The 14,930-nt window shown below is 39.1% G+C and overlaps 2 protein-coding genes across 3 annotated transcripts in view; one reads left to right on the top strand and one right to left on the bottom strand.

The window, feature by feature from the left end:
* Window positions 1-1,951, bottom strand: part of tshz1 (teashirt zinc finger homeobox 1) — a 45,966-nt gene extending 44,015 nt beyond the window's left edge. For both annotated transcript variants that reach the window (XM_015377213.1, XM_015377214.1), the window contains exon 1: window positions 1,526-1,951. The gene's annotated coding sequence lies outside the window, so the exon portion shown is untranslated. The remainder of the gene's footprint in view (window positions 1-1,525) is intronic.
* On the top strand, window positions 663-5,358 carry zadh2 (zinc binding alcohol dehydrogenase domain containing 2). Its single transcript, XM_015377215.1, has 2 exons — window positions 663-1,436; window positions 4,178-5,358. The coding sequence occupies exons 1-2, from the start codon at window positions 1,147-1,149 to the stop codon at window positions 5,109-5,111; spliced, it is 1,224 nt and encodes a 407-aa protein (XP_015232701.1). The 5' UTR covers window positions 663-1,146; the 3' UTR covers window positions 5,112-5,358.
* Window positions 5,359-14,930: the final 9,572 nt, after the last annotated feature.

Here is a 14,930-nt window from a genome sequence, read left to right as displayed (position 1 = left end):
TATCTATCTATCTATCTATCTATCTATCTATCTATCTATCTATCTATCTATCTATCTATCTATCTATCTATATCTTCATGCATGTACCTATGGGGGGCGGCAGAGGGAGGGTCTGCCACATGGGTCCAGGTTTTTGCAGAGCCTGGCACTGCTGAGAGATTAGATTAGAATTGTTTTTAATAGTGTTTTGTTTGTTTGTTTGTTTAGTTTATTTATTTATTTTTTTTGTTTATATATTCCATCCATAACAACTTCTTACACATTGGTGGAATATGAAATAATGAAAGGGGCACCATTAAAAACCTGTAAAAGGCATGCTCTAAGATATCAAATCAGCTTATTTCTGAATAACATTAATGTCTTAGTTAGTTAGTTAGTTTGTTAGTTTGTTAGTTTGTTGTTTTGCTTTCACACTCCTCTGGCCTCTATCTTTGCAAACAGTTTAAAAACTTAGGGGGATCACACACACACACACACGACAGTTTAATATAATAATCTGACGCTTGAAGAAAATGAGGAGCAGATGACAACAGCATGATAGTGAAATGGAAAGTGATCACCAGTGAGAGAGCTCTGGTTGCAGGTTTCCACGCTCGCTGTTAGAAAGCATGAGCGCGCCTGTGAATGGTTTTCGTTTTGTTATTATAGGAGTTTGATTTGAAATGAATCTTTGCAGTTATCCAGAGGAGTGAGAGGGTGTGTTTTCGGAGAAAGCACGCTGGAAGAGGTGCGGATGGATTTGTTGCACCTTTGCCTGCACTAGGAAGTGAAAGCTGTGTCCGGGAAAGGAAAGGAAAGGAAAGGGGAGGGACTCCGATAAGTCAGGGGCGCTGCTGCTCCTCTTCCCCACTGAGCTGCGGCGCTGCTGCGTTTTAAACCTAAAAATAAAAACAGACCTTTATATTCAGAGATTTTAGACGAAGATGCCGCGTTACAAACCGGAGCGATTTATTTGATCGTTTATTTAATTCGTTTAAATGCGTTGCTTCAGATCCAGGCCGGCCTGATGTGATCTGCGCGCCGTGGGATGCGCAGAGGAGGAAGAGGAGGAAAAAAAACAAAACAAGAAGCCTGTAGCGCAGGCTAACGGCAGCAGGGATCATTGCTGCAAGTTTGGCTCCGTGAACTTTGCCACAGTTCGGAGGCATGTCCAACCCGCTGCTGCTGCGGGGGAGCAGAGCCGCAGCCGCTCTTATCGGCCGGAGGCGCGCAGGAGGGACCGACGGGCTTCCTGGAGTTCGCCCCGCGGTTCAGAGGCGCTTCATCATCGACACGTCCTACTCGACGCACTTCATGGATTTTAAAGGCTCCTCCATACCGAGCAGCATGAAGAAGCTGGTGGTCACCAAGCTCAGCCAGGATTTCAGAGAGGCCGTGACCGTGCGCACCGTGCCCGTCCCCACGCCCGGAGACGCAGAGCTCCTCGTCAGGAATCGGTGAGTTGTTACCGCTGTCCTGGGGGGGGCGATCCGATGCCGATCTACCAGTATGCTGTTAGGGAAGTTACAAAAAGCTCTCTGCTTACCTCAAATCCGACGACAGCGATCATCATCCCCACTATCATTATCAATAGATGGCCCAAATAAAGAAATCTAAATCAAAACACCACGCAGATACTCCAAGTTCCGCCTTCCCTGCATTTGTCTATCAATCCATCTCCCTTTCTCTCCCTCTCTCTCCCTGTCCTCCTGTCTTCCTACGTCACCAACCTGCACGCGCAGAAAGTCGGTGGGGGGGCTCAGACTGGCATCAGGAGATGAGCTGCAGCATCACGTCTCTAATTCAAAGCACCAAGTGTGTTGTGGTGGAATCATGCATGTTTCACACTAAATGCATAAAAAGCATTGAACTGAGCACTTTGATACAGGACTAAAGGCTTGGTTCCTGGATCAAAGTGATCATATATGATTTTGTCCTATTAAAATGTATTTATTCTAAAGATTAAAGGGGAAAACCTGCTGCCACTGACATAATCCAACACATGATGAAGGCGTTGGAAGATCATGGACATCTTATGCATCAAAGTGTTTATCAGATTTGCCTTACGTATATTGACAGAAAATGTTTCAAGTTTTGATGCATTTTGATGAATAGGATTTAAGGGTGATCATAAAGGGGGGGGGGGGATGCTGTTTTAAGTATTTAGCTGATTGGTGCATCTCGGGATTTAAGGTATAAGATCTGCTTTCAAACGGAGACCTTTAACCTTTCGTCAACTCTGGGAGCTGGAATATCTCATGGAAAATGTTTGCTTATATTTCATAAATTAAAACGTTTTATATTTCTTGTGTAATTTAAAAGTTGTGAATTTTAGATGGAAAGATTTCATCATTTTAATCGAGTGCATCCAACTGCAGTTAAAGAATCTGTTAAATCTGAAAGTGAAATTCAATCATTTTACATAATTACATTTATATCATTTATAAATCTGTGCAGGGTGATCTTTTTATCTGCTGTAAGTGTTCAATCAGCAAATACCAATCAGTGTTTGTTAGCATCATATCTAATCTTTGTATACAATAGGTGTAATCTTAAACAATGTGGATGAAAGAGAAAGGTGAAGCTAAACTGTGTAGACGAGCCATTTAAAAGAACGTTTTCTCCATAAATAATGTTCCAGATTTTACACAAATTAGACTTTTTGCTTCTGCTTTTTTTTTACATTTATGTGAATGAAAAGACGGAACAATTAATTTAAAAACTGCTGATAAAATGGAAAGATAACTAGGTGCCTCTTTGTCCGGCTAAAGGCGACTACATCACTGTGTGGATTTCTATTTACAATTATATATATATATATATATATATATATATAGATCTATATATCTATAGATATATAGATATAAACATTTTTTCTTTTTTTTAAAGCACTTTAATGAAAAAACTGATTACATTTTTTTAGCTAGATTAAAATCAGTTAAAGAATAGAGAAGTGTGTGTGGATGCATGAGAGTAATCCTTTTTTAAATTATCTGTTGAATTATAAACTACTTTTGGGTATCATGCAGAACAATTTCCCCACTGTGGAACAATAGAGGGACTTTTCTATTTTTTCTCATTTGATCTCATTCATGTCTTAATTGGAAATTTGTATGGACCCGACCAAGGCCTGATCAGTTCCTTATGTTCTCTTTTTACCTATGCTGAAAGTTCCCCTGCATAGCGGTTCTATTTGCTTACTATATTACTGACTGGGGCATTTTATTCAAAAGTCTTTAAATGAATGGACAGAAATTTGTGGGCCTTTAAAAAACATGACTGAAGTTTTATTAGAACATCAATGTACCTTGATGCCTGGATGTATCAAGGTTTCACTTTCTCAACAAACCTTGATATCAGTGCTGTTACATTATCTTCTATTTTCTATTAAAATTAATGATTTTGCAAACATTATCTTGGCGAATGCCGTCGAGTTTCAAAGGCTGCAGGTTGAACAGATTTGGGCTTTGTAGGCACAATAATCTCTGTGTTTATATCAATGCAAACTTAAAAGCTTCAGTAATTTCCAGCTGTAGAAATCCAAATAATTGTACCTCTTTAGTAAAACCACATTATGTCTCTGTGAGGCGGCTGATCCTACAGATGTAAAAAGGGAGTCGAATCAAGGCGTTTTGTTATATCATCTTTACCCATCTATAAACCACAGGAGCATTATCTACAAGCTCAAAGTACACGTGTGACATGCACAGTAATGAGGCCCAGCATGCGCCGCCGCTCTAAAAGACAGTAAATGATTTATTTATACATTCCTTTTCTCCCAGATTTGTTCCTGGTGTCGGTACAGAAAGCGAGATGAAAACGGCCGCCTTTTGGTGGTGAGGCTGTCTTCTGATTTAACAACGGCAACAAAAAAACAACAACAGTGGTTTCAGTTTTGTTGTGGGTGTCTCCTGAGACAATGAATTATGACATCATGTAATTAGTTTTTTGATACAAGTCTAGTCCTGTTGGTCCAGGTTTCTTCATTTCTGAGGGAATCTGAGTTTTTTCTAAAATTAACCTGAGTTTTTATGTCCAACAAAAGGAGGTTTAAGTCTTTCACATTCAGGATATATGTACCTTCACCCTATGACCTAGTGAGACGTCTTTAGTTGTGCTTTGGTCTCACCACAACATGCTACAGCTGTCTCCTTCCCTAAACCTTTAAAACGATAAACCTTTGTTCTCTGTGTTTCAGCTTTGTGGGAATCAACGCCTCTGATATCAACTACTCTGCAGGCCGCTATGACCCCTCAGTGAAGCCCCCCTTTGGCGCTGGCTTTGAGGGAATCGGTGAGGTGGTCGGCCTTGGCCTCAGCGCCAGCTCTCGTTACACCGTCGGTGACACGGTGGCTTACTTCGGCAGCGGCGGAGCTTTCGCGGAGTACACAGTGATACCCGCGAAGGAGGGTGTTCCCGTTCCCTGTGTGAAGCCGGAGTTTCTCACCCTGCTGGTGAGCGGCGCCACGGCCTACATCGCCTTGAAGCGCCTGGGCGACCTGGCTAATGGAGAGACCGTCCTGGTCACGGCGGCTGCCGGAGGAACCGGACAGTTCGCCGTACAGTTCGCCAAGCGAGCCGGCTGCCACGTCATTGGCACGTGTTCGTCTGATGAGAAAGCTGGCTTCCTCAAATCCATCGGCTGCGACAGGCCAATCAACTACTCCACAGAAGATCTCGCCAAGACACTGAGGAAGGAGTACCCAAAGGGCGTAGACGTGGTGTACGAGTCGGTGGGAGGAAGTGTCCTGGAGCTCGCTGTGAACAGCCTGGCCAATAAGGGCAGACTGATAGTGATCGGCTTCATTTCAGGCTACCAGACTGCGTCGGGTATCGCTCCTTTCAAAGGAGGGACTCTGCCGGTCAAGCTGCTCCAGAAGTCTGCCAGTATGAGGGGTTTCTTTTTGCCACACTTCATCGGGGACTACAAGGAGGCCCTGAGCAGCATGATGCAGATGTTTGCCAAAGGGGAGCTGGTGTGTGAGGTGGATTGTGGGGATATGGCAGAAGAAGGAAGATTTGTGGGCTTGGAGTCGATTTTCAGGGCAGTGGACTACATGTATGCAGGGAGGAATCTAGGCAAGGTGGTGGTGGAGGTGGCACCTCCGACTGCTGATAAAAGCAAACTGTGATTTACCTCAAAGATGTTGCACTAAAATCAGATCAATCTGTGATTAACCTCATGTGGCCTTAGAGTTTAAATTCTATTATTATAGGATCTTTATTATAAAAATGAATAATAAACATATATTTAATTATAAAATGTGTTTTATTTCTGTTAAGATCAGAACACTCTGATCATTCTTACTTCCTCTATTTTCATGTATCATCAGTGAATTATTTATCTACATTGTGTAAGAAAAAAAAAAGACAAAGCTTTCTGTTTTCTTTACATTAAATCTTTAATTTTCGGCATATGACAGAATAGTAACAGAACAGAACCTGTTCATGACTTTCTGCAAACTCATAGGTTTACCTACACCAAGAAAGCCCTTAAAAAACGTAGGTAATCCCAGATAAAAATGTCATGGCTGGTGCAATTTCCAGATACGTCTTGGTTCATCATTCCTCCATCGAAAAAAAAAATGTGTGCAAGTAAACAATGAGATTGTAAACTTACAATGTGCAAAAAGACACAGGTTCTATATCCCCAAGCAGAATGTGTTTTGTTTAAAATATTATCACCTCTGAATTAAAAGTAAACGACCTTGAAGACTATGGCTGAAGCAGGTTAGAGAATCATGTACCAACATGGGTTGAAAATTCACTCAGTGAAGAACAAGAGGCAATGTTTCAAGCTTAGAAAATCAGTTTAAAGTTTAAAAACAAAATGCACTAAGAAGCCAATTCCTTAGAGTTATGTCCTGTGGTTGGCTGACACTACAAGTGAAATTCTGACAATTTTTTTTTCCATTTGGAGGAAAATTGAGGTTGCTTGCCTAACACACTGTAAAGTGTGGTGGTGGCAGTATAATGATGTGGAATGATGACCATAATGATGGTGTTTCTCTGTAGGGATGAGGACGCTTCACAAAGCAGATTTTTTGATATTAGCTTTAAATTAGATTATTTGATCTAACTTTAGAGTCTTTCTCTATGTATAATCTCTGTAAGTACATTTGGAGATGAATGAATAGCTCATCTTTAACACATGCATCCAACCATTAAACTGTCAACAAAACGGGGAGCAAATATTAAGATACAGATAAGAAAATGAATAAATTCCTAAAAATTGTGGATTAAACATTGATTTTTCTAACCATAAAGCCAAATGTTATTGCTATAAAGCTTCTACCCAAGAATTAATTACAAAAATATTTCCCCTTGACTTCTTCCCCTTTTATTTTCCAAAAGAACTAGTGTTCTTCAGATCTTTAAAAACCATCAAAACACAGAATGCTAAAGTCATATTCAGTAATGACGTTTGACCTGTCAGGGCTGGAAGATATTGTCAAAAATTAAATCATAATTTACTTCTTTATTTAAGTAAATATAATATGTTCTGGATATAAGAAAAAAAAATAAAAGCTGAACAGAATCCTGTTTCTGGAGGCATTTTAGAAAATGAAACTTAGCAACACTAAAAATAAACTGAATTGTATATTAATATATCAGAAATATATATCACCAAATAAAACTATATTGTTATTATATTTTGATAATGGAGTTATTTTCCACTCCTACATCCCTTTAATAATGAAAAACAAGAAATCTCATCTTCAGTAAATAATTATTGTTTACATTTAGTTTTTACCTTAACTTCTGTTATGTAGTGAATGTTTCCATCCCTTTTTTGATGTAAAGATTAGTCATAAAAAGAACAGCATAACAAAATGTGTAGCTTTGAGGATTTGTGTTTTCTTTCTTTTATAAAGTGTATAGATATACCTATAGGATAGATAAAGGATATCAAAAAAGAAATAGGTTTGGTCTATGTTTCCTTCACAGATAAAGCTGATGCTGTTGCTAGGTAACCAAAGTTATGTGAGGAAGAGGAATGGGCCAAAATCCCAGCAAACCAATGTGAGAAGATTTACTGAGGTATATCCATATGTTTAACTCCAGTTCATATAGTTTAAAGACAATTCTGACAAATGATGATTTAAAAAAAAAAAAAAAACTACCAATAGCAAAAAGAAAAAGTTGTGCTAATCCCTTCGGATGCACAAATGAGAAAAGTCCTATCTTATGCATTGCACTGTATGCAAGCATCTGTTTTTCACCTGGGCTTTTTGTACTGATCCTGAACAGAAGCCGTCATGTTAGACCTTTCGAAATATTTCCAGGTTTCCTCTCATTCTGCTGCGCCCACCTACAGCTCCACGCATCAGACCCTCCACCCCTGGCTTGTGAAATAATTTCACACCTGCTGCCACAATGCACTTGCTTTTAGCACTCTTAACTACTTTATCTTCCATAAATATTTGATGATGGACTTCATTGTTTTTGTAATGGGGGGCCCGCGCGTTGGTGTGAGCTTGTCAGAAGCGAGTGCCGCTCCAGGTGCGCCCGGCATTTCATTGCCATGTTAGTGGCTGACAGAAACAACGTTCTTACAATCAATCTTTTCATTCTCATGCCCCCGAAGCTGCTCGTAATAACAACAACAACAAAAAAAAGAAAAATTAGTCCAGCTAAGCAGTAGTTGGACTGGAAAATGTTATTTTCTCTCTCAAATGGTGGGAGAAAATAATTCACTTAAGGTGAATGTTTTGTAAAATGCCCCCTGACACATTTTTTTTTCTTTTTTGTCCTTTTTCTTTAGACAAAAGAAACATGACGTAAATAGTATTCAATTAAGGTTATTCACAAGCTGTTAATCAAGAAACAAAACAATTCTTACTTTTAGTCTAATGAAGGCTTTTAAACATCTAATTTGATTAGACTTTTTAAAGCTAAGCCCTATATAGTGACGTTAGACTTTGAATGTCAGAGCAGTCTGTATAGTGTTAATGTGTTTTGCCGAAAACAAACACCTGTTCCTTCTTGGCAGGAAGGCCCTGTAGTCTCCATGCTCTGTGATCACGTTATTTCCTCATCCAGGTGGCTGCTCAAAAATACGACTCAGTGTGAAACACGTTACAGGTGTGACCCCAGCATGCCAAAGCTGCCATGTTCACAGAGACTGTACGGGGAGAAAAAAAAAAGCTGTAACACTTAGGACGGAGCCATTTTGGTTTTCTGGTGGAGAGGGTCACAAAATTGAAATGGACACTCAAACATTCCTTGATAGGCCAAATGCTCATTCTGATACATCAAATAAGTAAAGAATTATTTACTATTTATGTGTCAGCATTTGCCATAAGTGCTGTCTGAATAGTTTGGGCAGCTAGGGAGGAGGTAGGAAAAGGAGCCTGTATGCTTCCTCTCATAGGTCCTTTAGCATAGGGAGCTTACAAAGTCCCTTATTGGTGCTAAAGAGGAGCGCAAATAATCCCATAATCCTTTGATCACCTCACAGAAATGAACAAAACTGAACTATTGCTACAGGTGTAGTGTATGTGACACATGTAAATATAAACACTTTTATATGTTTCCACATGTAGCCGTTTGCTATACAGTATTTGTGTAATTTGTGTTTTTTGTAGTACTTTTCAGGAAAGCTGTAGTCCCAGTGTGACTAGCATTATCCATGTGTATTTCTGTCCTATAATAACCTTCTGGAAGGACACCACTCCTGTTGAATCTGTTTGGAGAAAGGAGTTACATTCAGCAGAGGCTTTCGAGCTGTTTGGGCAAAGTGAAGCCTAGGACCCGCCTACCACAGGGACGAATGAAATGCCAGCAGACGCCATGAGAAACCAAACCAATTTATGCTTTTACACTCTTGCTGTTCCCCTTTGAAAGATGAAATTTGGATTCTGACCAAACAAATGTGGAAGCAGCAGCAACACATACCTTCTTCTGTGAAGCCATCTTTATTTTTGTTCATGTGGGCTCAGCAGGTGGTAGGTGTTCTTTTCTTAATAGCTATATGTTCCACCTTAAACCAAAATACTTTAACATAATTGTTCAACCCATTCTGTTAAAGTAATCTCAAGCAGGAGCAGGGCAAGATGGATTCTCATGTGTTTAAAAACACAACTGCAGAGAGAATTCTGCTTACAGGTAAGGTTAAGGAACAGGAGGAACAATTTGCTGTATTTGATTTGTGCAAATGTCCTACCTGTTTTATGAAACTCTTTTGGTGTTTTTATTTAGCTTTTTTTTAATCGAGATTAATTGTTCGTGGATGCTGAAGTGAAATCTAAGAGGGGCAAAAGTTGAAATGGGACAGCAACTGCATCACTTCCTGTTTCCTAAAGGTAGAAGGTGAAGTGGCACTGATGATCTTCCAGTGTCATATCAAGTCAGAATAGCTGTCTTTATGTAAAAAGTGTAAAAAAAAAAAACAAAAAAACATTTAAGAGTTCAAGAATTGAATGTGACCCCGGGAGACGCCACCAGTTCACCCTGACAGGATGCAATGGGATGAGACCAACGGATGGACAGATTTATATTATATATTTATTTCTCTATTTTGTTTTTTCTTTCCTTATAAAGACCCTAAAGATATCTAAATAATGACTTTTATTAAAATAGTTTATAGTTCTGGCACAAATACTAAATTGCTTCTGTGTAAATAATCAGCAAATGCATATGAATGGGACATTAAACATTTTGCTTGCATGACTACATTCATTAAATTGTCACTCTTTTAGAAATGTGCAAATATGCTTTGGTCTTGGGCTCCTCTTGGATTAGCTGTTAGCTTGATAATGTTTTTTAAATCTTAAATAGGGTAGAAAGAAAGAAATCATATCGTCATTGATATTACTGTAAGCAAAAAACATTCAGAAGAAATGTGCAAAGCATTTTGCAGGAAAGGGTATGTATAATGCAAACCCAGGCTTTTTAGCTTTTAGCAATGTTATAAGGCTACTCCATTTAAATCATGCACAAAGTAGTATTTCACTTGAATCATGCATGTCTGGGCAATCCTAATGAAATTTGCTCTCATTTCAAAATGAACACATTGGGCATAAATAGAGCTGCATCCTCCAGGAATCTCCTTCTTCGACCGTACTGCACCAGCGCTGTGAGCAAATGTCCCCTTTGCAGAGATGTGTAGAGTACCCACAATTTGTACTCAAGTAATAGTAGCACTACTTTAAGATTTTTTTTTACTGAAGTAAAAGTAAAAAGTAGTCATCCGAGAAATTTCTCAAGTGAAAGTAAAAAAAGTATTCAGTAAAAAGGCTACATTAACACTAAGTAACTGTAATAACATCATACTTAATGTATATAATTTATGCCAGCAAACAGATTTTATGTGCAAGTTTTGACATTTTAAATACTCACATGCCTGGAGAATAAAAATAAATGGCATGAATGTACAAGAAAAAATTGTGCAGAAGAAAGGCTGTTACCAATTCTTTTTCTACAACATCAAACTTAGAAAACTAATCCTTTTCATGAGAACTATATAGATGTTAGGACAGGGAAAGACACTTCCACTGTTAATATCTGCTATTTGCTGTATGTTTACCTGATTTTGGAATAGTTCAAAAAGGACAGAGTAGAGAGAATTTACTCGACGACTAGCGATTTTTGCCATGAAAAACCGTTTCTTTTACGAAAGAGCAAAGCAGGTTTAAAGCAACTTTTGAGACAAAATTATAATTAATCTAGAGACTTAAGACTGTAATTAAAGCTGTAATGGAAACACTGGGAATCACTTTGAAAGCATACAACAGGTTCCTCTGCAACACTCCTGTTTGTTCAGGTGTTAGAACACAAAAGCAAGCTCCTACACGCCAGCCGCTCGGAGAGGTGACAGAGGTGATGATGCACACAGATGTTTGGACGAGTTCAGCCCACATCCAAGAGCTGGACTGCAAAGGAGGAGGCCAAGCTCTGCGTCTTCAGCAATTAGCAGGAGAGGCCTCGTCTGGGCATCCTCCTGGGGCCTACCTGTACCTCCACTGATTAGTGAGCAGTCGCAGCCCCAATTAGAGAACACACAGCATCCTGAAGAGACAACACTCTTTATTTAATTGGATTGTGTTGCAGTGTTGGTCTGCTAACTGGCATCACACCGAATTGGCGTGGAGCCGCCAAGCATAAACAAGACATTAGAGATAGAGAGGGTCTTTCTTAAGATGTTATTGTCGACTGTCATGTGAGGGAGAAACAGGTGGGGAAATTTATTCCTATTATAAGAAAATATGGATCATTTTCAGATAATGAACAGACAGTGACATTTGGTTAAATTCACTGCAGTCAAAGCGTAGTACAAGAAAACAAGTTAATTTGTTTCTGTCAGAAATAAAGACAATCAGAGTTACTAAATAAGCGGAAACAAAAGCTGTAATTACAAGTCTTAAAGAAAAAAAGTGGAATTTTAAGATAAACACACTTTTACTATACTTATAGTGTCAAATGACCAAAGGGTCTTGCATAAGTATTTATATCTTCTGATCTTTTTCAGATTGTGAGATGTTATTATTAAAAACCTTAATGTATTTTGTGTGATTTGTTTTAGAAAATATTACAGAATTGAAAGGAAAACGATTCATAGTTTGCAAATTATTTAAACAAATCAGAGTTTTAAAAGTGTTTTATATTAAGCCTTCTATTTTCTGATATCTTTCGATATATCCAATGGTTTGTAAAAGAACCTGAGAGAACAAACAGTTGTGCAGAGAGTTAAATGCAAGATTGGGTTATAAAACAATTCCCATACTTTCAATATCTCACAGAGCAGTGTCCAATCCACCCTTTAAAAATGTAAAATCAAGTATGGCACAGCTACAAATGCTGTATAACATGATCTCACACAAACTAACAGGATGGATAGTAAGCATTCAAAACTGATTTTCTGTTTAGCTCAGAAAACTCTTTTTTTGTATCAGACATTTAAAACTGCGTTTCATCCTGAAGACTTCCGCAGGTTGAGACATGGTGGTGGTGGCATCATGATAGGGGAATGCTTTTTTTCTCTATATATGATTAATTTTCTTTCCAATCTGAAAAGAAACATGACAAAGTCTGCAGGTGTGCTTAGCTAGCTGAAACATTTAAATCACTTGCAACTGTAAAATCAGCAAGAGATGGTTCTTAAGTAATGAATCAAGGCAGCTGACTATAAAATAATCCCACATGTTTCTGATTTTATTGTATTATAAATATTAAAAGCCGTGCTTGACTGATTTTTTTTTATATGTAATGGTTTTAATTCCCAATAAAATATATAGTTACTGGTTTTGATTTGAGGAAAATGTGAAAGAACTCAGAGAGCAGAGCACGGTAGCACTCTTGTTGTACCTTAGGTGCTGCTGTGTGCTGACAACGATCCGAAAATAGTCTGTTTTCTATAACAGCTGAAACAGCAGCATTTTTCTTTTGCACCATTGTGACAATTAGCATCAGTTTGTATTGTTCACAGGGAGCAGTTACAAAGGTTAGTCCTCCTGTAGCAAGAGGCTGTTCAGATCTCTTGGCTGGAGTACATCAGATTTCTGTAGTTCTGAAATTCTCAGTACAAAGTTACTGCTTTGTTCTGATTTTTTTTTTTTTAAGTTGTAGGGAAGTTTTAAAAAAAGATTCCTTCTTTTTCTGCTTTTATTCCCACATTTCCTCCTCGCTTTTATATGTGTCACCTAACAAAGACATCACCCTCCTAGTGTGGCACTGTAGTCTACCTCCCTGGCGCCTCGGGGACACAGGCTTTGCTGCCTGCTGCTGCCAGCATCTAGACAGTCCAGTTTCTTTCCCCTGCAAGTCAGTCAAGACCCCTTCCCAGCTCCCCAACTCCCCGAGCCCCCATCACTCCTACCCCTGCCTAATTACCAAATCTAAAACCCCACTCAACTAATTAGCCACAGCAGACCCAGGAGCTGTGAGTAAAGGTAAGGAGATGGCTTCATTCAGGACGACGTATGCGTGTGTTTGTGGGTCTGTGTGTGTGTGAGTGTTAAAAGAAGAAAAGAAGAAGAATATTCATGCCTATTTTTGCAAGCACATCTCCACATCCAATTAAAGTCATTTATTAAACCATTTTTTAAAATCTATTTATTCATTGTTTTGCAAATCCTGAGTCATGCATGACAGAAAGAGACAGGGATGCGTTTGTTTGCGGCTGCGTGCTTGTGCGTCTGGATGTGCCCAACTGCGTGCAGGTTGCACACAAACATCCCCACGTGTCTCAGTATGGCTGGCAGTCTGTCGTCTCTTCTGTCCATCAGCGGCGCGAGAGCTCAGTGGGACATAAATTACAATATGCGGCAGCGCCACTTGTGTGAGTCTCAGTGAAGGGGGAGGAATAACTTTCTTAATCAAGTTCCCCTGATTAATTGTAATAAAGGTGTCATCTGTAAATGTGTCCTCCTGATTGAGTAATTCGGGGCTGGAGACAGTAGGCCCGTCCCCGGTGATTGGGGAGGGTTGGGCAGAGAAGGGGTGGAGGAGGAGGAATGGGGAGGTTTGTGGAGACACAAATAGCTCCTGGGCACAGTGGCAGCCTTCGCACAACTGACAGTTATGAAATACAATTATCAGTGTGATCTGCTTAAGAATTCATCAGCAGCTTTAGCGGCCAGTAAAGATGTTCGCAGAGAGACAGAAAGAGTGTGGGGGGGAGGTGAGGGGAGGGTGGAGAAGTGGGACGCACTGATTAAATGAGGTTTTTATTTTGTCCAACAGATTGCTCACATTATGTTACACAGCTGTAAGAGTAAAACTTCCTGTTAAATATCCGTTTTATTGCACATCGCCCTAAAAATCCTCAAACCGATGGAGCTCAAGAGGTTGATCTCAAGAGCGTCTATTCTTGGACTTCCTCTTAACATGTCTCAGTTCTTTTACACAAATGTTCATAACAAGGATCTTTAATAAAGATACAACAGTTTTAAAACTCCAATTCCATTTATTACTGTGCGTTTGATAAGCTAAATTTGTTTTAACCAGCCCATAAGATCTGCAGATTCATAGATTCAATAAATTATGTAAATATTACAGATTTTGCAAAACTAACTAGGCAAACAGAGCTCAAAAAGTGAGATATTTTATGCCATAAAATGTCTTTAACATCTAGCAGTCTAGAAAGAGTTTCAAGGCTATTAGAAATCCCATTGCTTAAGGGTTTTGGACTCCAGCAAACTACAGTATGAAACATCACTAGTGAATTTGGAAAAAATGCAAAAGTAGTGAACCTTTACATGCGTCCAGTCTACCAAAATAATTCTAAGAGCACAACGACTCATCCAGGAGGTTGAAAAGTAACTTAGAAACTGTTCATCAGTAACACTGCAGGCCTCAACTGGCTCAGTTTGTAATGTCTGTGATTCTTTAGAATGGTCAAAGATGGCATCCATGAGTTCAAGCTGAAAAACCACTGCTGGACAAACAATGCACATTCCACCCTCTCATTATGTTAAAGCAACATTATCAAACCTAAGAGTTTACAGAGAATGGAGAGACAAAATCAGTACCATTTGGCAGTTTTCTCATTGTATCTGGTATCAAACTAAATGCAGTTTCAAGAAGAAAATGAAAAAAAGCTTTAGTTTAATGCGCTGGAAATTGTTTGCTGTCTCAGAATATGGATCAGTTCACATTATGGATCCAGTAGCTCTGCTCTCAACGAAAGAATCCCAAAGGGGAACCTCCATCCATCCTTTGTGACCTTAAAACTGTGATCTGTTGCTCATCAGCAGATTCGCATACGAATTGTTGAAAACTAAATTATGTGTTGTGCAGCCTTGTCAAAAGCCAGATTTAACTCATATTGGGATGTTTTGGTGTGAAATTAAAGACGCTGCTGATGCTTACAAACGTCCCAAAGCAGCTGAATTCAGACAATTAAACATGGAGGAGAGACAATGGAAAATTGTGAAAAATTTAAGGATTACCTTGGAGTCAATGAGTCGATGCAATCGGCTGGTTTTACTTAGAAAAAAAATTTTTGAATC

The sequence above is a fragment of the Cyprinodon variegatus genome, unplaced genomic scaffold (genome assembly GCF_000732505.1).
Source record: "Cyprinodon variegatus isolate N-32 unplaced genomic scaffold, C_variegatus-1.0 Scaffold149, whole genome shotgun sequence".
In the NCBI taxonomy this organism is placed as follows: Eukaryota; Metazoa; Chordata; class Actinopteri; order Cyprinodontiformes; family Cyprinodontidae; genus Cyprinodon; species Cyprinodon variegatus.
The sequence above is the reverse complement of the archived record's forward strand: the minus strand, read 5'-3'. Positions and strand labels throughout refer to the sequence as shown.